Genomic DNA, 25,505 nt, shown 5'->3' on the forward strand with positions numbered 1-25,505 from the left:
AAATATACAAAATAATAATTTGTTTTTAAAAATCTCAGTTTGAGAGTATTGTTCCACTAAAAAGTACATAGCTAACCGTTGTTCCTATTAGGTCAGCATGAGTGATAGTTTACACACTTCGAAATAAATAATTTTTAATCCTCACAGTATTTGAGGTGTGCAAGAGCACATACTCTGCTTTCATTTACCCTTCTGCCACCACTGTGTTTAACCATTTAGTGAAGAGATAAGATCAGCAGAAGTCATACTAACATCTTCCATTCTGTTTTTTCCAAACGGGGGAGGAGAGAAATCACATCATAAGGAATTGTTGAGCTCTGACTCAGTCCCCAGATCTATTAGTGGAACAGCAGTGACATCAACAAAGAGCTGAGTTAACTAGAGGCAAAATTTCTTCTACTTTATCCCAACTCCTTGCAAATAGGGACATGTGTAGAAATGTAGAATCTTTGCAAGTCACTCTCTAATTCAGTGACTATTGTCTGGGGAACTGAAGGCTGGTTGTTCTCATCTAGGAGTGGGATGGAGTGAATAATCATGGAAACCATTTCCAAATGTCTGAAAGATGAGAAGGTGACTGAGAGTGATCAACGTGGATTTATGAAAGGGGAATAATGCTTAACCAGGTTGGCAGATGAGTTGAGAGCAGTGGATGTTGTTAATCTTGACTTTAGTAAATCTCTTGACAATTTTTCCCCTAAGATTCTCATAGACAAACTGATGAAGTACAGACTAGACAAGTGGACAGTGAGGTGGACTGAAAATTGGCTGAAGTAGCCTAACGGGTTATGATCAATGGCAGAAAGTTCAGCTGGAGGTGTGGCAACAGTGATGTACTGCAGGGGTTGATACTGGGTCCAGTACTATTTAACCTCTTCCTTAGTGAGCTGGATGATTGAACAGAGTGCACCTGCAGCAAGTTTGCAGATGATAGAAAATTGAGAGGAGTGGTTGATACATGAGATGGTTGTGCTGCCATCCAACCGCCTGAAGAGCTGTGTAAAGAGGATTCTCATTAAATTCAACAAAGGGAGGGAAAAGTTCTGCATGTGGGGGAGAATAACTCCAGGCACCAGTACAAACTTGGGTCTGGCTTGCTGACAAGCAGTTTTGCACAAAAGGACATGGGGAGGTCCTGGTGGACATCAAGTTGAACATGAGCCAGCAATGTGCCCTTGCAGCAAAGGCAGCCAACAGCCTCCTGGGCTGCATTAGGAAGAAAGTCCCCAGCAAGACCAATGGAGGTGATCCTCTGCAGTCAGCATTGATGAGGCTACATCTGGGGTGCTGGGCCCACCTCTGGGCTCCCCCAGTTCAAGAAAAACATGGACATATGGGACAGAGTCCAGCAAACGGCCACAGAGAGGGTTAAGGGCTTGGATAACCTGATACACAAGGAGAGGCTGAGAGAGCTGGGACTGTTCAGCCTCGGTAAGAGAAGGCTCAGGGGTATCTTATCAATTTGTGTAAATGCCTGATGGAGGGAGTAAAAGATGGAACTAGACTCTTAGTGGGACCCAGTGAAAGATGCAAAAGGCACAAATTTAAATACAAGAAATGCCATTTAAACATAAGAAAAGTTCTTCTTCCTCTGGAGGCAGTCAAACATTGGAACAGGTTTCCCAGAGAGGTTGTGGAGTGTTCATCCCTGGAGATATTCAGAACCCCACTGGGCAAAGTCTTGAGCAATACTCTAGGTGCCCTGCTGCCCTGAGCACAGGAGTTGGACAGGTAATCCCTTCCAGCCTCAATGAAACTGTGATTCTAAAAAGTATTTAAGCATTTTAAAACTCCTTAATCTACTTCCTCCTCACAAAAGCCTTCCCAAACCCCAAAAATGGTTTGGGTTTTTTTTTTTCAAGGTTCTTTGAAGTGATTCTCAATGAACCGTAACTTTTTTTTTTTTTCCTGTGCAATACAGTTTGTATATAGTAGAATTATTGCTTTATGGCTTTATTTGTTAGAGTTCTCAGCATCTTACAAAAGCCTAGTCACATTTGATGCACATTAGGACTTTGGAGATCACTTCTCAAGCTAGAGCTGGGGCAGGGGGCATAATTACATCTACTATGAAAGTAAGATTTCAGAGGCATTCATGCATTTGGCAGTTATGAGAGACCATTATATATTTCCTTTACCTTCATGGGAAGGGAGACCCTGGTGTGGATATTTTTGTAATAGCTTTACGAATTTTATTTTGCAGGCATTTGCAAACTGTTCCTTTAGAGCACTTTGGAATGGTTGCTCTTCCTTTTTAAAGGCATTTTGCTGTCTTTTGTCACATCCATAAAAATCCGTCTTTTGAGTGAGTCAGAAGGTAGATTTTTGCCTGGTTAGTTTTGTAGGGCCCAATGTTCTGATGGGATGAACATTTCCTGTTTCTTGTAGATGAGGCTTAAAGTGAACAAGGACCCAAAGATGCAAAGATGCAGAAGGAAATCCCTGTAGGAATTTTTGAACTGCTTGGGTGAAAGGGTACCTGAAGTATGGCGGGGAAGGTACTTGCAGTAGCTCGAGCCTCAGGGGCTGAAAGTCTCCAGAGATATCCTTTGGTTTATATCCTTTTTGTCTAGTACCTCATATGATCCAGTCCCTTTTAAGGCATCACTGGAATTAGGGGGTAATACCTACTGTAGTGTAATAGTTAGTGTAATAACCATGTAGAATGAGGAAAACTGACTGGTGCATGCTGTTTATGAGCTATAGAAACTATTTTGGGTCAATAAATTTTATTTACTTATAGGCCTTTTTCAATGCCTATTGCAATTGTCTTTCTCTCTCCCCTTTTTTTCCCAATTGCCTTGAATTACTAAACCTTATGAATAGAGCTCTTTCAGCTCCTTTTTTTTTTTTTTCCCCCTAAGAGCTTTGTCACTGAATATGTGATGATATTGTTTTAGGCTAGAAAGGAAAAATGCTGTTAAACTGATGACTTGAACTATTTAGTAACATAAACACAAAAGCAATTTTTTAAATGAAAAACATTAAATCTGACTGGACAGACCATAAATGGGTAGAATTTACGAAGATTCTGTGTGTAATTAAATCTACCTGTCTACCTGGATGTGCATGCATACACACACTTTTTGATACTTTTTTTTCCTCCAGACTCGTGAACAACTGCAAGCTGATCTTCTCAGGTGTCAGGCAAAAATTGAGGACCTGGAGAAAGCTCTAATTGAGAAAGGACAGGTAAAAGGCTCTCTTAATGTCCTCTGCCACATCATTTTCTCCCTTGCATGCAGTGGTGCCCTTGCCATCTTCATTGCTTGCTGGTGTGTTAGTGTGACTAATGCAGCTTGATTGCTACTCCTGCAACAGATTACTGAAATGAAGGAAAGTATTACATGGGCTAAGAAAATGCTATTAAAGATCCATTTCTGACACCTAATACACTTATTAACAGCTTAATAACAGCTTAATAACACAGAAGCTTAATATTGAAGTAACCGCATGTACATGCATTGTAAATTCGGTTCCCATTGTAATTTGAAGGCTTTTCTCCTGTTTTCTACTTTGTTCATATTTGCTATAAATTCCAATAAAATAAATGTTCTATATTTGTACTGGAGAATATTTTTGGTGCATAGAAAAAATCAGAAACCAAATCACTTCCAGACATGCTTCAGATAGAGAAATGAACCACTGAGTGTGTCTGGTTACTAGAAGCCACTTGGGGTGTTACTCTCCTGGGCTTAAATTCTCAGAGGACCCAACTCCTTTCAAATTCCCATACCGTCATACAGAGTAAAATTAGGCCTTATGCTTCAGTGTATCTTGTAAATACTTGACGTGCATGTGGCTACTGATGCATACTGAATAATGTCTAGGAACTTCAGGAAGGCTGATTGAGAGTTATGTGAGTGCATGTAGAACATGTCCAGTTACGTAACTGATAGAATGCATTGAGAAAATTGGGGAGATGTTATTTCACACTTTATTGTTTGAAATAACAATTTTAAGATTGCAGCATATGGTAATAAAATAAGACATAGCTATCTATAGATATATATTTCAAAGACTAATGATCCTGTAGCAATGAACAAAAACAACCTGTGAATAATGCCAAGTTAATGACATTATTTTTTAATGGATTATTCTTTGTAAGAAAAATTTTCCATAAGATTCTGTATAAATACAAAGGTTTTGGGACCGTATTCAAATTAAGGATAAAAATTGTTTATGCTAGCTTCCACACAAACTGCAGTTTGCTTAGGAAATTACATGTAAATAAAGCATTACTAAAAATAGAAATTATGTTTTCAATCTAAAAATTATGGTTCAGTGAGCTTTTGGAAGAATAAATGAAACTGATGACCTCTCTAGGATCTGCTGCTCACATTTGAGTGTGTTGCTGATAAAGGTATTGTGGGCAAATTGCTGTGTAATTGAAAACATTAACAACATAATTGACTATTACAGTGTAAAATGTAAGTACTGTGTATGTAGATAAGATAAGTGAACGTGGATACCCATGTAAGAAATTACTTCTGTGATTTTGCTTCCAGAATGTTATGTCAAAAAGGTGTGCCTGAAAAGCAGAATTTAATTAGTTATTTCCTTATGAGATTCATAACCACATTTTGAACCTTGTATCTCTTAGTAATCCTGAGAAAGCCAAGAGGGATGTGACAAAGAGCAATATGATATTGTCTCTAGTGGGCTAGTTTGTAAGCTGAGCATTAACTTGCTACAGAATTGGTGACAGTGTCTTCCTGGGAGCTCTAGCACCTGCTCAGTTCTTCTGACCTGTTAGTATTTACATTCAACAAAATAAATGGTTGTGATGATAAACTAACTTCTTTGTGCACTATGTGATTTTTTTTAATTATTGCTCTGTCATTTAGGTGGTCATAGTAGTGATGATTTAATAATACTTGTGAAATGTTCATTCAGGGAACCAGTCCCTAAAGTCCTTTTGAAAAGCAAACAATGAATCAAAACATCCTGGGAATTTTCAGTCTTACTTTGCAGCTTTAAGAAACAGAAACAGCAAAAACCTTTGCAATTTTCCTCAAGTCAAATTCAGAGCAGGAGATTAGAATCTTATTATTAAAAAAATTATTTTAAGCTTGGTTTATAACAATTTATAACAATTTCAGGGTGTCAATGGCTCTTGTTAATCTCTCATCAGCTTGATCTGTCAGAATTCCCCTAGATGTGAAATAAGACTAATCCATCTCTGCAAAGTACATTGAGGTGCATGAATAAGAAACATTACGTTAAGGGAAGTAATTCTTATAAAATATTAAAAGTGGTATATAATAAATCTCAAAATATTGGAGTATGTAATGTGCCAGACTGATTTTTTTTTTTTTTGAATGCTCAGCTCTCTCTGTGATCTGGTGTGTATATAGAAACAATCCCACTGAAGTTAAGGTTTTCTCAGAAAGTCTAGTTGAACTGACTTCATCAAGAATGACACAAAAGTTAATTATCAATAGGGCAAATTAATCTATTTTTTTCTACTTGTGTGAACTGGAATAGTTGAACTTGCAGGTCTGATGTAGCTTTTGAACTGGCCTTTTACCATATACATGCATTGGGATTTCCACCCTAAGTTTGTGAGTGCAATTCTGTGTTCATTCCTTGACCTTAGTAAAATGCTAATTAAATTAAATTAGACACTGGATTTTACTGTAAACATTTATTTCAACAATTCTTGACAGATGTCATGCATTTCAGGATTATTATTCTCTGGTTGATATTTGTAACATTATAACCCCAAAGAGCTTATTTACTGCATGAAAGTTAAAATGCGCTTGTGCAGTCTTGTGTGTCAGTGTGAAAAGGAGAAAGAACAGTAGAATATGTAAATATAGTGGGCAGGAGGTAGAAAATCTAACTTTAAATTTTTTAAAAATGTAAATATTATTTTGTAATATTTTAGATATTTTTGGTTGATGTTTCAAGGATAGTTGATGGGCTGTGATATCCAGATTTCGTTAATTTCTCGTGCAGCATCAGTGTGGATACACCTTGCTGACAAAGAAAATATCAGTCCTAATACTTTACTAAAGACATTAATATTTCAAAGAAGTTGTCATTTTCAGCTAGAAAATAATTTTATCTGGAGTTAGTATGGCATGTTAAGTGTTGGATATTGTTTTATTAAACTTATTACAGCAGGATGAACTGGTTTATGTAAATACTTTTCTCTACAGGGAGAACAGAGTGAATATGTCAGTTACAATCCATTAAATCTGAATGTCCAGCTATGGCTGGCAGTGAGTTTTTGTAACTTGTGTCTTTAAAGGAGTATTTGATGAGGCCTTTTGAAGCCATGGAAAAACCTAAAAGCAAGGTCAGCTTTGGAACAAGTGCTCAAATGGAATACAGTTTTCAAATGGAGTATGGAATATTTTATATCACTTCCCATCTTCCATAGCCTTGAATTCCTTATCATAAATGATGTACATTAGCCTGATGCTCACACTTCTTGTAGAGGGCAATTAACTGCATACGACTGAAGCTTATTTTCAGTCTTTTGGGATGATTAAATATTTTTTTTCCTTTTCTCCATTAGGATGTGCATTATACCACTCAAAATGGGATGATTTTGGAAGGAAGTTCCAAACTCTTTGCAATGGAAATAAATAGTTTTGAGTTAAGCTGAGTAAATAATGCTTTTAAAATTACATAAATTATCATACAGCTGCATTCACCCACAATTGCCATATGTAAAGATTTTAAAGTGTGTGCTTAGCTGGAACACAGGAAACAAGAGACTCAGCTTCAGGAAAAAACCCAAACTTTTATTTTCTCTGTAGCTTAAAATGCTATTTATCCTTGAAATATTTATGAAATATTTGATTTTTTTTGGTGTGTGACCATTTTTATACTTGAATGTACAATGGTGTCTGAAATCTTCTAATTATTGTGGTTATTCATTTGTCCTGCTTAACAATATATAATTTTAATATTTTAATCTTCTTCCTTGTAGGATTCAAAATGGGTAGAAGAAAAGCAGCTGTTAATCAGAACAAATCAGGAGTTGCTAGAGAAGGTAAGTGTTCAGAATCTGGGAATATTTTCCCAGTTGCTACTCTTTATCAAAAGGAATGGTATATGGAAATAAATGTAGTAGGTACTGGAATGTCACCATGAAAATTGCTTACTTTAATTCTCTCCAGAAACACAAATTCAGATAAACGTATCTGATTAAATTACCAATATCCTTTTGTACTTTTTGGGAATGGAAGCTGCTCTTGTGGTTTTATATACTTTATAGCCAACAGTAAAACCCAAGCTGGCTGATGTTTCCAGTGACCAACAAAATACGATCTAAAATATTAAGCATAGCGTGAAATCTTGTATTTTGTCAAATAGTTACACAAAGATCATTATTATCCTGATCACTGATAAAATTGCCTGCTACCTTCAGCCTTTTATTTTTTACAGTTTTTCCTCACATTAGGTAATACTGATTGATTTAAGACTATTGTATCATTTACTATCTGAGATACTCAGAGCTGAGCATCCTCATTGTTCTTCACTGATATTGATGGGAAGGTTAGCTAATACTCAGGAAGTCAAAGAATTATTTTTCTTAATTAGTAGATTAATATTAATATATTAGGAATAAAATAACGAGAGAAAAATTAATTGCTAAAAGTAGCTACATCTGAACTTAATTTATTCAGCCACCTACACGGGCATTATAAGCATTATAGTACATTATGCCAGATGTTACACTTCTATTTAGTTTCATACAAATAAAGAGATCACCCAGTTAAGCTAGACAGTAGACTAAAGCTATTAGTTGGCATAATGAATAGTCTATTTTGAGTTTCTATTTTGTCATTGTTAGCACCCCAAAGCAAAAATCTGGAAAATTAAAAAGTAGGCATTGAAAACTCTCCATTATTGTATTTCATATACTGTAAAGAGTAAAGGTCTAGTTATGCTAACACAATGAGAACAGTCTACCCAAATGATAATGTAATCCAGTTTCATTCACTTGAATTTAAAATAAAGCTTGTATTGCTTAACTTGTTTAGATACAATATTCATATCACATTTCATACTACTTACTGATTACAATTCTTAGAGGTCATTGACCATTTTATGCTGGCAGTTCTCACAAATGCTTTCTGATGTGATGTTCCTCCTTTATCTCCCAGACACAACCCAACATGTAATGAGAAACTGAAATAATTAACGGTTTTGTCTAAACCCCTGGCCCGTAACTCTGTACAGTATCTTTTACATTTCTTACGGCATGTCATGATGTTGTGTTTGTTTCATAGATTTACAGAATGGAACAAGAAGAGCATCAGCTGAAGAATGAGATGCAAGATGCAAAAGACCAGAATGAGCTGTTAGAATTCAGAGTGCTAGAACTTGAAGTAAGAGATTCTCTCTGTTGCAAACTCTCAAATGGAGCAGAAATTATGTTTGAACCCAAGCTGAAATTCCTGTAAAGATTACTGATGTCTGGTGCATATTTAAGGGAAATAACTTAGGTATCTATTTTTTAAATGTTGTATCTTGGGATAATGAAATTGATACCACTGCCTTAATATGTTTTGGAGAGAGTGCTCACTAATGTTTATAAAGTTGTAATACAGCTAATATATATTGCATATAGTTTGTTTTTCATCTAATAAAATATTTTGTTTTGCAATATTTTGCCTTTTTTATTTGTTTCATTTCCATAACTGCTCCTTTCTTGCATGTAAATTCACTTGGTATGTATACTACAGCCTTGGTTGGCATTGTTTAAATTAACACACCTTCTCACATCTTGCATGCAGTGATCTTACTAAAGATCTGACACATCCATCACATCAATTTATAATTGCTTTTAATTACATTGGTTTAAGATTTACAACATTCATAAGACAAAAAATGATCATAACGCATTTTGATAGCAGCTTTGAAACAATTTCTCTTAACTGAAATCCATTTTTTGTTGGTAAAAAATGGTCATGGACTAGAAATAATTGACATCAGTCAATGGAAAAAGGAAAAAAAAGCTCTGATAATGTCAAAGTTAAAGTGGTGAAGCACACATGCAACTTCTGTACGTGAAAGTAGTGTGCTGCTGATAGCAAACAAATTCTATACTTCACACAAATGAAATCACAGCGAAGTTATTTGTGAATAACAATTTGAACATGTAGCCTGTGGTTACAGTCAAAAGCAACGGTTCTCATCACCTCCTAAATGGGGTCCGTGTCAAGCTCGGTAACACTAAACTACTCATGTGTGATGCACAGTTGTCACACAGTTGTATTACCTGATAACGCACTGTTCCATTTCAAAGATCATCAGCATTCTTAACACCATTTTGAATAAACTCTCCAAGAAACCTGTCATTGTTACTCCACCATAATTGTCATCACCCAGCACGTGTCACCAAAAATATTGGCATGTATAACTTCTCTGATAAAGATGAAAATGTCATGTCTTCCTGTTATGTGGACATTCTGCTTTTTTGTCTTTGACATTTCTTAATATTTTTTTAATCTTTTACTTTATTACTTTATCAGTCATATATTTTGATGTCATAGCCCATTATATTCGAAATTATGACTTTAGGTTATTGGAGTTTCAGGAGCTGTTCAGGAAAATAAAAATACTTTCTAATACATATCTTTCTATTTTATTAAGCAACTGTAAAGTAAAATACTGAACAATTTAGCATTTGAATTGGCAGTTACACTATAAACTGCTTCCTAAACTGTAAGTATTCTTAGAAGTAAAACACTAAAAAAAAAAAAATTTCTTAGGAAAAGAAAAAAAGTGCTTCAATACATCCTTCAAGGAATGTCTTTTTCACATGGAAGAGTCACATGAAAAATAGCTCTGTGTGATGTGTCGAGTTTTGTCATGTGCCAAATCTTTAAGGACTTGGTCCACAGAATAACGATGGAAGTACTTCTGTATGGTTACCAGAAAAGATTTTTTTCCTTAGTAGGCAAGCATGTAGACACAATTGTGACTTACAATGTGAATGCTTTAGTAAAATCATGAATGCTTCTGGTAATCATGACAGTATTTTTTTGAGAGCAATTACATTATTTCTGATGAAAATTAGGCTAGAGTAGAAAACACAAGCATTTGTCTATCATTTAATGTGAGCAAATTCAAGATGAAAATTAGGCTAGAGCAGAAAACACAAGCGTTTGTCTATCATTTAATGTGAGCAAATTCAGGTGAGTAATGCAATAAAATAATTTTTTAAAAAATCTAAAATGGTAACTGAATTTGGACAAGAATTAAGTTTCTGGTTTTGGATTAAAACAGCTAGGTCATTTAAACTCATTTCAAAATTAGACTGTTAATGCAAAAAATTATATAAGATAAAGCCTATGAGGGGGAGAAACTTATAGACTACAGAGATTAAACTACCAAATTTTGTAATTAAGGAAATTGGGCAATGCATGGATGGTCATAGGAACTGAAATATTCGCAGTAGCTCTCTTTCATTATACTGTCAGAAACTGAAGCTCTTGTTGCCAGGGCCTCCTCTTGTCATATGGAGAGGAAATATGTTTTTCCTCACTTGTGTTCCCATGGCTATAGAGAATTCAGAGTAAGACCAAGTGCCTTGGTAGCCCAGAACCTTCAATACAGTCGTTTTCACAAGCATGTTAAAATTTAATTTAGGTAAAATCCCTTATTTATTGTTTTACTGTATTTCTGCCTTCTGAAGAAATAATAGGTTGGTATTCTGAAGAAATGCATGCAAGTCAAGTACATGGGCTGAATAAGTTTTAGAAATACTATTGTTTTAGATAAAAGGCAATTTATAATTTTTAGTTTTGGCACAAAGAACATCATAAGCATACAGTAGTGCTACCTTCGACATATTCTGACATCCTGGGTTGTGCCATGAATAGAATTGGGGATTTTACATACTCTAATAGAAAGGTTAACTGTAGAATAAAGAGGGAGCAAATACACAGCTTTAACTTTATTGAAAAAATTTTCAGTGATACTACTTTTTCATGACAGAATTCAATTTTTTTTTCCTGCAGTTTCTTCATCTTAAATCGCTCTTTGTTCCAAGAAAGAAAGAAAGAAATAGTTAAATAAGGTTATAACCAACATGAAAAACTGCAGAGTTTTTTAGGGCTTGGTCAGTTATATGGCCAGTGTGCAAGGGTTCCTGTGTCGGGGGAGTGTCAGTTCACTGTGCAGAAACCATGTGTGCATGGAATCCGTTGGAAGCTAATGCCATTTTCGTGCTTAGCTAAAGCCAAAGTCCTTCACATATGGGGAAAGTAGGAGGAAATACCATCTATTTGAAATGTGAATAAGAATCTGCCTTTTTAATGTCAAATGTGTTTTGTAAAGGTAGGAAATAAAAGTTTACATATAATCACACATGTTGTTTTTAAACAAAATCTTTCCTCAGGAGAGAGAACGAAGGTCGCCGGCATTTAATCTTCATATAACCACCTTCCCTGAAAACAATGGAAGTGCACTTCAACTGTTCTGTCAACATGAAGGAATAAAGGTATATGTAGAGCATTAGTAAGAGTTGGACAACCAGGAGCTTTTTTGGAGTGACCAACCCAGTATCCAAAGAAATCGTTTGCCATCTTGCTGTAGGGAAGAAAATCTGTAAAAATAAATATAGTAAGAAAAGATATTTTTAACTGGGGAAAAGGTTTCATAAGAATATGATCTGGTAGTCTGTCAGGAGTTCATCAATGAAACCGAAAGCTGGTCAGTTAAGACAATTAACATTTAGTCTAGGGTACAGCAATAAAAACATTGCCGAGAAGAATGTGATGTTGATATGATTCCTTGTCAGGCTTGCTACAGTGCTTTGTTCTTGATATTAAATGTTTTCTTCTAAGGTCAGAAATATGACATTCACCTATTATTTTACACCCAGTTTAGTGAAACATCTTTGCATTTTGTTTGTTTAATTAATATTCTTAAGTTAATTTGCCTAGGCCAGGGCGTTGAAGCATGAGGTGCCTGATACAAAACTCATTCAAACAGATGAGACTGTGTCTGTCATTTTAGTATAAGCACAAAATAAACATCGGGATGCCACTAGGGTAGCCTATGCTATGAGGAAGCAAGAATTACACTTTTCACTTCTGTTCTCCTTTGCATAGACTAGCTGTGCAAGTTGATTTGTGTATTGGCCCACTTACGACAGAATTCAGACTTGCTTTGTTAGTAATGTTGCACTGCAGGCCAGGGTAACTTCTACAAGTAACTAAAGCAGAATATCTCTGTGTGTTATACTCCCTGGTACTCGCTAGTAATTTGTGCATGTATTTGTAATTTAGTCTACAAGTTCTCTTATTTTGTATTGTTTGTATTCAGTGCCTTAATAAGCACAATACTATATGTAGGGAATAAATTGAAATTGCAGGCTGTATGTCTGCTGAGTACTCTAAAAGAAAAAAAAAACTTAAAACCTGATTCTTATATACAGGTTTGGTTGGGTAGTCATTTCCCAAACCACACCAGGAGTCATCAGTTAGCATATTATCCTTCAAATGGTGCCTCCATGGGATACTAGACCTGCTTTTTAACTTACCTGTTATTCTAATTTGCACATTGGCTGTACCAGGTACAGCTTACCAGGATCTATGGCTGTACCAGGTACAGCTTACCAGGATCTAGAATTCATATTTTTTCCATCGTCTTCTGTTGCATTCCTAAACAGGTATTTTTTTCAGTCTGCCTTTCAGTTCACTTACCTGGAAACAGGGGCAGTCACCTAATATGGGCATACTGAAATTGTTGACTTTTAATAGGTTTTCAGTGTCTTTCAAAATTGTTAGCCATCAGTAGCAAATTAGATTCTAGAATGATGCAAAATCTGATTTTGTTTCTAAATCTTCCTGTGTGCTTCACCATGGAAATTCTGGCTCAATAGGTGCAAGAACTTGCATGTCTTACTGAATTCCATTTTTCACTAGTGTAATTGATCAGCTAAAGAAGTTTCCATTCAACGTTGTCAATGCTGATCATAATCAGTAGTTTTGTTTTTAACACCGATCCAAACGCAAATGTGTATTAAGCTCTGCACCATTCTGAAATTATTGATGTGCACTATTTAAAAGCTAAAGTAACTTTTGGAGACACTGCTGAAGTGTTTGGGGAGAGAGAAAAGAGAGGGAGGGGACTTCTCAGGGTAGACTAACTTCACAACACATTATTCCTTTTTTTTTGGAGCCAGGATGGACTAATTTGTGTATTCTCTCCAACATCTGTGTCTGGTCTTCAGGAAATATTTCCTTTCTTACTAAGCCTTCCTCACTGGATTCTGCTAGGTACAGAATCATGAACAAATATATTCTGGTGTAGTTGTGTAGTTTGCAAGCATAGCTAATTTAGCTTTAAAATTTTTTAGTGGTTGGTCATACTGATTCCCACATAATGCAGTTGCACAATGCATAGATGCAAACCAGCACATTATGGACTGTAAGTGATGAAACTAGTGAGCCAAGACAAAACCCTGTGAAATGTTGGCGTCTTCTAAGAAGTGCTGAATATGAGCAGAAGTTGAGGGTACCAGCATTTAACACGGCTGTCTTGCTTTATGCATGTGTATTAAGCATTTCAGACTAACATGGACTGGTCGTTGCCCATGCTCTCAAGCCTTCCTACCTTCAAATAGCATGGCTCCACACAAGCTGTCAGTAGGAATGACCCCTGGTCCATGGTAACTTGTGGACCATACATGGGAGCGTTCAGGAGAATATGATTAACACAGGTTAAACACTTCCACGAACCTTTCCAGCAACTTTCTAAGGTAGAAAGTAGAGTTCCTAGGAATCGTCCCTGGCACTGTGTAAAATACAGACATTGGGTGAATTTATTCCTCTCTTTTTTGTGTCAGAGTAGTGTTTTTCTTGATTTCAGTGACTATGCTGAAATAAGGATGGCTGTTTGCTGCTTTTTGTGGATCTGGGGGCTGACTGGCAGAGAAACAAGGCTTTCTATTCACAAAGGTTGTGAGCTGATAGTGTTCGGGGGAGCATGTTCAGCCCACCACGCATATTCCTTTCTTCCACTGTAAGGCTGATTTGAAACTCCTTTCTTTTGTTTAAACAAAGAAAATTAAAAAAAAAGAAAACCACCCAAAAAAACCTTTGCAATTATTTTGTTCATGCTCTCTGTCATTTTAAGTTCTTTAGCTCGATGTGCTTGATGCTCCACTCCAAACAAAAAGAAAAAAAACCTAGTCCTTTACTCCTGTTTATCAGTTTTGATCTTTCGTCTGCATACATGAGCAGGATGATAAATGTGAATCGTACAGGAACTTCATACACACAGACATCCGGGTTGCTTGCTATAATCAAGTGTGACGTTTGGATTTGTCTCTGCAAGTGTTGATAACACTTTTGTAATTGCGATGCAAAACTAATGTTTCATTTATTTACATTTCAAGTCTTTTTGCATGTAGAAGTGAATAAAGGTACATAAAATGTAGTATATGAAAACTGTTTCTCACCTGCTATATAAAAAATAAGTGTTGAACGTCTTTTTCAGGATGTGAATATATCTGAACTTATGAAGAAGCTAGATATTCTTGGAGATAACGGGGTAACAGATTTTTCATTTCAAATATATACCTCTAGTTTTATGGCTATTTTAAAGCAGTTTTTCCCTCACAGCAGTAAATAACGTTCAAGAAAACACACAGAGTGATTTTTATATGCCTATGTTTTTATGAAAAATATGAATGGTTAGGTACTACTATTACAAACTTAAAAGAAAATCTTTCAGTTAAACTGGTGCTAGTGAAAAGTGTATTTTCTCAAGATAGGATTTGATCTTGGCTGAATGACATGGAAAAAAAAGACACTGTAGCAGGCAGAGGGAAAAGATATAAACTGGGCTAGGGGAGAAAAAGTAAGGAAGTCAAAGCCAGACCAAGGTATTCCTGACTTTTTTCTCTTGAGTAGTAATAGTAGCACCTGCGACTGTGAAGGATCCCTCTGCCAGGAGTTGATTTGCTAGGAGAAAGGGCAAGGATAACTGGTTCCCTTTCTTCTCCTGTATTGCCAAATATGGTATAAAATCTTGGTGGTGTGGTTGGGGCACAAACATCCATGGGTCTGCGTCCACTTACAAGGCAGCTTTAAGAGTTTGAGGGATTTAGAATACTAGTTTTAAGCTCTAGATTTCCTTTTAATGTTGAAAGTTCTGTGGAGGTTTGTGTGATACTTGCTCTTTCTTTGCATTGTTTTCATTAATGGGAAGTCTACCTCTGAAGTGCATGAGGGGGAAGATTCACTTGCTGTGGGGCTATATTCCAGTGAACTGGCATTCTTCTGGATAGAAGAAAAAAAAGACATTTCCAAATCCCTGACAGAAACCACTTAATTTTCAGTCAATAATGTACTGTTGCAAAAGTGTTGTGGGAGTGGTGTAGTGAAAAAGAGTGGAGACTAAGTACCCTTGACTTGGCTTTTAATACTTTTAGTCATGGGATCCTTTCTGGTCGTGTGTATAAAATGCTAAATGTTATAGCTGTTTATTTCTTACAGTACAATTAAATTTGTCACTTGTATTGAAGCATGGATTTCCAATCCAGTTTAAAATGCATCTTTTTGTATTTTAGAATTTGAGAAATGAAGAACAGGTTGCAATAATCCAAGCTGGGACTGTGCTTTCCCTCTGTGAAAAGGTAGAATTCAGTAAAGTTTTTTCTCTCCCTAAAGACTGACTGTGTCTTCTCAGATGGCACATGACTTTCCCAGGGAAGCATGGCTTTTCTGTTAAAGTTGTCTGGATTGGAGCATGTATTCATCCTTATGTGACTTTGTTGGAATTGTGATGTCTTGAGGTAAAACCAAACTAATGAAATAAACCCAATTTAAAAATAAAAACAAGCTTTGGAGATGTTCCCTTAGAATAAAGCACTAAAAAGCCACTTAAGAAAAGAAACTTCATTCTCAGAAGTGCCAGTGTCCTCAGGTCTCTGGGAACAGGGTGCTGTGAAATCCTTTGTGTGTCGTACCACCGTGGTCCATTTTGGGCCCGTTTCTGTGTATGACTGAAAAAACTCCTACTGATATGTGGTCCTTTCCTCCATAAATTACTGGGCATAGAGAGTAAAAAGGTAGTTTTCACAAGACAGGTAATCAGTCAGGTCACTTGGTTCTGCACAACTAGTTCTTTAGGAATGTCTTCAGTTTGTCACCTTCAAAATGAAGAAAACAAAGTTGATGAGAATAGAATCACTGGGGAATATAGTATTCCTGTTCACTTTTTTTGGCTCTGTACAAAGCTAAACATTCTAAGTAGATAACACGAGTTTCTGTTTTTATCCACCAGTCTCTTAAACAGTGGAAGGTCCATAAGGATGATTTAATGGATTCACATTTTGTTTATTTGTGAACTTATGTTTGCAGATTTCCTATCTAAATCTTTGGAAAAAATTGAGATGCCATTAATTCCTTTGAGTCAGAGCCCCAATGAACTCACCAAAGCCCTAAATTTAAAAAGCCAATGTGTAATGCTTACCAAGAGTTAAAGTAAATAGGACTAATCTAGTGCTAGTAAGCAAAACGTTTGAGGAAAGTTATAATTATCAGTGGCAAAGCTACAATTGGTCTTAATGGGAGCTGGTGCTACAAAAAGAATCTAGTAAGCTAGTCGTTGATCCTTACTGCAGATGAATAAGGAAATTAAACAAACAATTCAGAACTGAGCATTCCCATACATTCCAATAAATTTAAATGCTGAATGTTAATATAATCCTGGTGATGGTTAGTAATTAAGCAAGAACTTTCTATCCATGCATTTAGCAATTAAAATATGTAATTTTACTTTTGGAATGCAGTGGCCATTCTTCTTGATTCTGATTGTTTTGTTTGTCACCAGAATGGTTAGGGATTTGTGGTAGCAACCACATGAACTTCCATCTGTCTGTCCATTTTATTGTTCCCTCTACATTATTGATGTTTTAGAAATGAAGCTCTTCCTGGGAAGGGGGCAGCAAACTGTGCGAAATGAAAGATCAAGTTTGCCACCTTTGCTTTTGTTTAAATTTCCATCTGTAAAAATGCAGGACTGGTGCCTTGAAATCATAGAATGGTTTTACAAATCAGGCCAATGAGCATTGGATATATCAAGTCGGAAACAATCGGGTTAATTTTGAATTCTTCACCCAAATCTGTTTGGTCTCTTGAACTTTACAGAGGGAAAAACCCTTTAATTTATTGTAGAAAAACCACCTCCACCTGTTAGTCCTCAGTACATTTCTACAGTTCTCCATTCTGTCTATGTTTTCATACCTGTTTATTAATGTGTAACTTCGAAGTGAATAGAGAGTAAGGGGGGAAACATGCCTGGGAGTTTTGGCAAGAAACTTGCAAAATGTTCAGTGCAAATATTTCAAAAGCTCTGTTTTTCTCATTTTTTATTTTTACCTCTTCACACTGCAATGTTCATGCAGTGGTTAAAACAGATAGAGGGGACAGAAGCTGCACTGACACAGAAGATGTTAGACCTGGAGAATGAAAAGGTAAGGAACAATAACTAAAACTATAATTCATTTAGCTAAAGCTCATCTCAAGGGAACATGTATCTTCATCACAGGTTGATTTGCTGCCTTTCTCTGCTTAACAGAGATTGCTTCATGGTGAAATAGGCAGGTTTCTAGAACAATTTATTGCTTGTATTCTTTGGAGTGTGAGGGAAGCTATATAGAACAAAAATAACAAAATATATACAAATTAGGACACAAAGGCATAATTTTGCAGAGCATATTAACCAAACAGTGTGAAGTTGTCTTTGTGCTTTCTCTGTGTATTTATTTGTCTGGCAACAGCATTGTCTTTTTAATCTTGAGGCCATGTTAGTAGGATTGTCAAGGATAATCCTTTGCTCTCTGGTATCAGCTTGCGGACAAGTCGTAAAGACCTCTTACTCCAAATGACCTTTCCTGCTCCAAGGTCTTCATGTTTAAAGGCAGAGTGTTTTCTCAAAAGCAGTTCTGTCTTGCATAACAAGCTCAGTGCTATACTGACCTTGTCTTTCCCTGTGTTGAACAAAGAGTTTTGGAACAATGAGTGTCTGGTTTTATTGGTTTACCATGCATGCTGTGCTTCTCATCTTCAAATGGCTTTACAAACACTGATTAATCCTCGCCACACCTTTTACGGGTAGATAACTAATCAGCATTACATTCCTCTTAAAGAATGGGAAACTGAGACAGGGAGGTTAAGCGATTTGCCCAGGGCCACTGAACAAGTGTGCATTTGGGCCACAAAAGAAGTGCTCGGACTGTGTTCTCTGCTGAGTGTAGCCTATCATACTGGTAGTACTTTAACATAGGTATGATCCTTTCCACATTTAGTATTTCTTTATTTTTAACTCTTGTTACGGAAAAATGCAAAGGTTTTGGAGAGGGAAAGTGCCCACAAATACTAGATTATTTTATAAAAGGAATTAGAAAATAATAGGTTCTTTCTAAGTTGGTTTATTATCTTCCCACTTATTATCTGGGGTGTTTTCAAGTCTTACTCTGGATAGCCCTGTATCAATTTGTTTAGCATAGCAATCTGAGAGTCTCCATTGCCAATAATTGACTCAATTGTGAAATAAGTTTAGAAATAATATTCTAATGTAACACTTTCAGAAGGGCTGAGCACTGATTTAGTTGTTCTTGGAACCCATGTTAAGAGTTTGAGATCCTGTTCTTGTTTCCTTCCCTCTTGCTTTTTTGTGTCTGGCTTTTACAATAGCTTTTGGAGAAGCAACATGATCAGGGCAGCTGCATTGCTATTCTGGGATCTCTCGGTAGCTCTGATCCTCTCCATAGTCTTAGGCAAGTCAATCGTCTTCTCTGGTGTCAGACACTTGTAAGCACTTTAGGCCTGTCCTTTACTATGTGTACATAGTACACAGTGATATCGCGTCTTGTGCAACAGCCATGTCCACAACTTTCTTGCAACATCATCGTTTTGGATACTGAATTCTACTGAAATCCCAGCTTGGGCTATGTGCATATATAGATTTACTGTGAGGGTGGTGAGGCACTGAAACAGGTTGCCCAGAGAAGCCGTGGATGCCCTACCCCTGGAGTTGTTAAAGGTCAGGTTGGATGAAGCTTTGAGAAACCTGGTCTAGTGGAAGGTGTCCCTGCCCATGGCAGGGGGGTTGGAACTGGATGATCTTTAACGTACCTTCCAACCCAAACCATTCTATGATGCTGTGAGATACATACGTATATATACACATAACTGAGAAAGTTGGTGAGTTTGATTTTAGAAACAAAAGCAAAAAACCCCTGTAAATCCTAGGTGTGTTGAAAACTTCTTCAGCTCTTCGGCTAAAGTCATTTAACCTCTCTGGGCATCACTTACCCATTTCAGATTGGCTTCCTACCTTTACGAGTTCAGAGCTGAGCTTTTACTTCTGCTTCACTAATGTGTCAGGGAACGTTGCTGCAGAACCCAGCTAGGTCCCTGCATGTTCTGGGTTCCTGCCTAGAAGAACAGGCTAGACAGCACAGATTATGGTTTCCCAGTGATTTCCTGGATATTTTCAGAGAAGCAGTAAAGTGCTCTCACTTATGTGTCTCTGTTTCCTCCCTCGGCCTGCCCTGCGCAACTTAACAACTATTGGACCACATGCATGCACGTACATTCCCCTTCACCTTTCAGCCTTTGTGTGCACTTCTGTCAGGTCAAGGCAGGTTTGTCCACTGGTGTAGAGGTGTACACTTTATCAGTACAACTCGTTAATATGATACACGTATTTTAAGTGCTGATATTGTAAATTTGATATTCCAGATATCTTTAGGATGAATGTGATCATTGGCTATACATTTTCTTTGCTTTCAAGTGGAAAACTCTAATAAGAATGATGGCATTTATGATTCTTCATGAATTAGGATAAAGAACAAACCCTCCCTTGTTTTTATTATTGCTCAGGACCTGTTCAGTAAACAGAAGGGTTATTTAGAGGAAGAACTCGACTACAGGAAGCAAGCTCTGGACCAGGCATACATGGTAGGAAAAGATCAGTCATTAAATTTTCATGTTTGAACAAATTTGAAAAATACAGAGTTGGTTTGTTTTCTTTTATTATAAATAGGGTTCTTTTTAATGGATTTATTTTTTTGCCAGACTAGGAAATCAAATACTACTTAAATGGAGATCTAGGAAATGGATTACAGTATCTAGAAGTACGATGTTTTTGCATTGCATTTTTTTATTCTAAAATATGTGGTCATTTTGTTAGTACATCTGGAACGGGAAGAGCTTGTCTATTTGTACAAAAAATAATCACTGGTAAAATACACCAGAAATTACATTAGAACTTTTCAGATTTCGTTTTTTCCTAAGCATTTTGTAAGTATTACTTCTGCTAACCTATTCCAAGTTGGGAATGCTTGTTCTTCCAATGCGATTCCTTCCTATGCTGTCCTATCCAACCTTACCTTTCCTAGTTTTCAAAAGGGAAGCTGCAAGCTTGCCCTCTGTCAGGCTAAGCAAAATTAGGAATTATCTAGGGATTAGTAATTGCACACCCAACTTTGTTCATAGTGAAACTTCAGGGAATCAAAATATAATGTCCTGTAGAATTATTTATACATTGTAAATATTTCTTATGGGGAAAATGTTTTCAGAAAAGAAGCAAGGTCTAGCGCTCAGAGCAGATAACAGAAATAAAAGCAAGCAGTCTCTATTTCTAGCACTGTGACCTTGGGCAAGCCATTTAACCTCTCTGTGCAGCTGTTTATACATCACTAATATGGATAGAATTACCTACCTCACAAAGGTGTTATGAGGGCTAAAGGGATGTTGTCAGATGCTCCAAATATTGTCAGTCTGGATGCTGGTTTTTAATAGGACCATACTAACCCCAGTAATCAGGGAAACTGCCATGATTCCTTTCTTCCTTTACTCTTGAGAATACATGTCTCCATATGAATGTAAAGTTCTCCTGTGCTCTCTGCTTTGCAAAGTGCTGCAGTTTTGGTCAGTGCATGAGAATCTGGTTAGGAATCTGGCAAATGGCAAGAGACTGATGAGGGATTAGCGTATGCAAGTATACAAGCATTCCTCCCGTCATTGCTTATGGCAACCTGGAACTAAGCCAGTGGTGTGGACTTACAGCAACAGATGGCAGGACAGTAGGGCCAGAGAGAGGGAGACAGTAAGATTTCTGTTGTTCACGGTTTTCTCTGTGAGCTTTTTATTTTGTGGGATGGCTTAACAATTTGGTCACAGTGGAAGGGAATCTGTTAGTTTGCATCAGTTTTGTAATGTTCAGCATCAGAGGCTGGGGGTTTGTTATGTATTGAGCACAGCCCTATCATCTGAATATTTCTTAAATAGAGGATATGAATCCGTTACTAGAATGGGAAGCATTGCCTGGGTGTAAATCGGTGCCAGGAGGCTATGTGCACTCTATGTGGAATGCTCCTCACTGCTCACGACTGCCGCTTTGTCTACCTGTCTGTGTCTGTCCTTCCCCTGGACGAAGGCGTTGCTCGCTAGCCTTCTCCTCTAGCTGTTGGTGGGTCGTTTGCTTGCTGGATTCAAATGGCAGCCTGTCTGTATGTGATTTGGGTTGCATTAGAAAATCCAGGAGCTGGAAGCCACGCTGTATAATGCCCTGCAGCAGGATCCAGGAAGGCGGGCAAGCGAGTCGCTGACTGAAGCCCAGAGGGAGGATTTGCGAGCTGCAGTGGAGAAGGTGCGGCGGCAGATCCTGAGGCAGAGCCGCGAGTTTGACAGCCAGATCTTGCACGAGCGAATGGAGCTGCTGCAGCAGGCACAGCAGGTAATCCTGGTTCTCTCTCCTCCCTCTTGTTGGTGTTACCTCTGTGGTTGCTGCCACTGCCCGTATAACAGCATCACTTCACCCTCACCTCATTGAGTTGCTCTGAGTCTACTCCGTGTATTGCTCCCATGTCAAGTAGAGGAGTGGTGTTAGGACCCGGTTGTGCTGGGCATGGCACACTCACAAAACGAGTCACCGTCTCACTACAAGGTCCTGTTGCACAATCTGTTTCATGTGTGTACAACCACAGAGTCTTCCACAGGACTGACTCCGTGGGGAGCTTGTTGCAAGTTTAAGGCTTAAATGAGAAAAAGCTGGAATGGAAGGTTGTAAGAGTAAAACACTCATATATAAGAGGAAAGGTAAAAGCAGTAATTACAGGAAATAATTTTTCCCCTTTTATATCTTTTAGCTATTTCTGAAATCTTTTAAAATTAAAAAAAAATAGAGGAAGTCATAGCAAGTCTTTTAAGAGGTCATTTACAAGCCTTCATGCCTTTAAATTAGTTCAGAAAAGCTTTGTCTAAAGCACTTCTTTAAGGTCAAATACTGACAACCTGGCTTCAGGCAAGTTCCTGGAAAATGTGGTAATTATTTACTGGAGAGGACTGCTAGTTTTACTGTGCAAAATGTTTGGAGAAAGAAGAGTGTTACATGTCTCAGGGTGTTAATTATTCCAGCAGGAGTAATTGCTCTTAAGGATTTTAGTTCGTCTTTATAGTGACCCCTGGAAAATGCAGCCATATGTCTTAGATCTTGTGGACTGCCTTCCAGTTGCTCTCGCTGCTTTCTGTGCAAACCTGGAATCACATATTTTAAATGCCAAACTCTGCTATGAAGATGAGTTCAGGATGTTGTTGTCTCAGATGCTGGTTCTGGGGCAAGAACTGCATTTAGCCTCTCTCTGTTCAGGTTGGCTTTGTAGATGAATGTAGACCACAGCTGATGTACTGAACTGGCACTGTTGTGTTCATCTCCTGTCATCCTACAATGATTGAGAAGTGCTTATTGTGCCAGTGTCAGAACTGAGCTCTGGCTTCCTTTAAGTATTCTTTCTTCTATTCCTTCACTGCGTTCCCTTGGTTTGGAGGGTGTAACATTGAGATCAGGAGACTAGGAACAACTCTTGATTATTTTTTTTTGATGTGTGTCAGATCAGTGATGGTGTATAGAAAGCTGGAGAAGGTAGGCAACATCTGATGCTAAGAGTGTCAGAAAGAGGGAGTAAATATATGAAATTTAGTAAATAAGGATGGAGACAAAAGTTATTAGCTTATATAGTTATTATCTTATTAGAGTAGCCGAAAATTAGTGAGAATGTGGGCGTTTTTTGCCAGTCTCTTAGACAGTCCAATTTCCTAGCCAGACTGTTGATGTTTTATTCAGAACAGTAATGCAGTACTTTTCAGTTGTGTAAATATTATTTATCAATTACATTTAACAGGTGCGAATGACGTCCTGTGTTGACTACACCTAAGCAATATACAATGTCAGGTTTCTACTTCAGAGTAGATATAGTTTGGTCTTTTGCTTCCACCAGACATGTAGTTAGACGCTGTTTGAAGGACCACTATAGGCTAGAACCTTTTTGTAACCCTTGTTGGAAAGTATTTTGGGGGGACACCTGTGCAGAGTTTCTAAGTTAGGCTCATATAATATTGGCAAGTGGGAAGGAAAAATAGGAGTAGATTTGTAGAGTGAAACAATTGTTCCCAAGGACTCAAAATCCATACTATGTGTGTATCAGGGGTTTAATCTGGACTATGTCCATGGTCCCATGGACTGCTCAATATCAGACCAATTTAGGTGTAACTTTTCAGCACATCTTCAGTTTGAGTCCAATTCATGTATTCACAAGTTGATCCACAACATAAAAGTAAATATGATGAGTGTGGAAAAAAACTTCGCTCCTCCTCTGAATAAAATGCTAGCATAAACACGGCCTCATTAGCCATGGATGTTTATGTACCTGTCTCCAGATTCACTGTATACTCTGTCATTAGAGTTTTGTGTTGTGCCCATCTCATTAGACACATTAATGTTACAGCCCTGAAGGACAACAATAAACTGAATTCTGCTGCTTAATAAGGAGCTAAGTATTTCAGTCATCTATTTTTAACCCCTTGTAGTAGACAGGAAAAATGAAGGCAAAGATGGTAGCTAATCTGCCTGGTGTATGGGAGATTAACAGATTCCATTTGAAATCCTTTGCTCAGTTTCTTCTCAGTTTTCTTCTTGAAGGTTGTATTTGTGGGTCCTTATGGGACCGGTGGTCAACACTGATAACCTACTAGTTGTATGCAAATATCCACAGCTTAAAAACAAGCACACACCCCTACCGTAGATCAGTAGTGTCACAGGGCTAATTCTCATAGGATTACATTCACCTACACCAGCAGATGACAGAAAGTGAAATGATACAAAAATTAGAGCATACCTCTGTTGGAAGAGTCCTAAAGCATTGGTGAAGCTGCTCTAATCATCCCTAGGTGCCACATTAAATGAATCCCCTCTTCTTTTGCTGACATTGCTGCATTAGCAAACACCCATTGCACTTTATTCTGGCAAAATTGTGGTCTAGTCCTGGTCATGTTTTTATAGTCTGCAGTATGGTATGCACTATCCTTATTACTCTGCTGAAGTGGAGGTTATGGAGAATGATATGACAGCATGACGGACCCGCAAGACTTAATACAGAATGTCCTTGTTGCAAACACTCTCAAACTTTCCCAGAAACCGAAATCATCTATTAAAGACTCCAAATTCTCTGAAACTCTGTAATTTTGATCACTTCCATAAGGCCTGTTTCTTTTCTTCCATTACCTTCTGATCTGCCTGATACAAGGGCTTCAAAAGAACAGTTCTGCCTATCCTGGCAGACTGGCTGCAACCTTTTCTGAGTCGGAGTTTCTGTATCAGACATACAGAGTGAGAGTCCAAGAAGGGGGAGAAGGAGAAGTTGAGTTCTCTCCTTCTACATGTAAATGACCCTTGGCCACACTGCAGGATGCAGAAACAGCAAGGCATGTGATGAACACTGCAGGTAGGTCTGCAGGGTTTCATTATAAGAGAACTGCTTCATGCATGACTTTCAGGATTTAACTTGTGAGATGCTGGCTTTACAGAACAGGTAAAAGTTCTTCCTTGACAATGTACTGTCTGAAAAGGACAGAGTTTACTCAAGAGTGAGTAAACTGTTGTCCAAATGTGAGACAGCGTTTCTTTATGCGTGCGTATTTGTCCAGATATAAAGCTTTAGTTCTTAGCCACTGGGTATTGACTTTGTTCCAGGGAAATAAATGTGTTTTAGGATGTTAGGCCCTCTTACATGGGTAGGTCTGTTCATCCTGGGCATGTATAGCCCCACACTATTTTTGTTCATTAGTGTATAAATGGAACCATTCATGTATACCCATTGTGTATCAAGGAAACCAGGCCTCTGCGAAGCCAAATTAGTCAGTGTGATTAGATCTGCTTGCTAAGGCATACAACGCTTTTATTAAACCCAGAGTGCAACATGCAGCTCTGGGGGACAGATCCTCAGCTGAAGCATATCGACAATATTCACTTTAAGTCAAAGAAGGTGCTTTGATTTACACCATCCTCTCTACTTGGAGGAGGCAAAATATGTTAATTAAAAATCTGTCATGAGCAGCTTGTGATATTTGCTTCTAGCCATAGGGTATGTGCAGTTCAACTGCTCTTCCTTCATATATTGCCACCAAAAACGTTTCATTGTGCTATGCTGTTATTATAAGCTTTTGTAAATCAGTGTCTTG

General features: G+C 37.5%; 1 protein-coding gene across 1 annotated transcript in view; it reads left to right on the forward strand.

Moving 5' to 3' along the window:
* Positions 1-25,505, forward strand: part of JAKMIP1 (janus kinase and microtubule interacting protein 1) — a gene marked incomplete at both ends in the record, with an annotated part of 70,672 nt that overhangs the window by 31,008 nt on the left and 14,159 nt on the right. The window contains 9 exons of the mRNA XM_010072391.1: positions 3,109-3,192; positions 6,944-7,006; positions 8,250-8,348; positions 11,366-11,467; positions 14,473-14,526; positions 15,548-15,613; positions 17,387-17,455; positions 19,869-19,946; positions 21,523-21,726. Coding sequence (XP_010070693.1) covers positions 3,109-3,192; positions 6,944-7,006; positions 8,250-8,348; positions 11,366-11,467; positions 14,473-14,526; positions 15,548-15,613; positions 17,387-17,455; positions 19,869-19,946; positions 21,523-21,726 — 819 coding nt within the window. The remainder of the gene's footprint in view (positions 1-3,108; positions 3,193-6,943; positions 7,007-8,249; positions 8,349-11,365; positions 11,468-14,472; positions 14,527-15,547; positions 15,614-17,386; positions 17,456-19,868; positions 19,947-21,522; positions 21,727-25,505) is intronic.

Source organism: Pterocles gutturalis, unplaced genomic scaffold (genome assembly GCF_000699245.1).
Source record: "Pterocles gutturalis isolate BGI_N339 unplaced genomic scaffold, ASM69924v1 scaffold18301, whole genome shotgun sequence".
NCBI lineage: Eukaryota > Metazoa > Chordata > Aves > Pterocliformes > Pteroclidae > Pterocles > Pterocles gutturalis.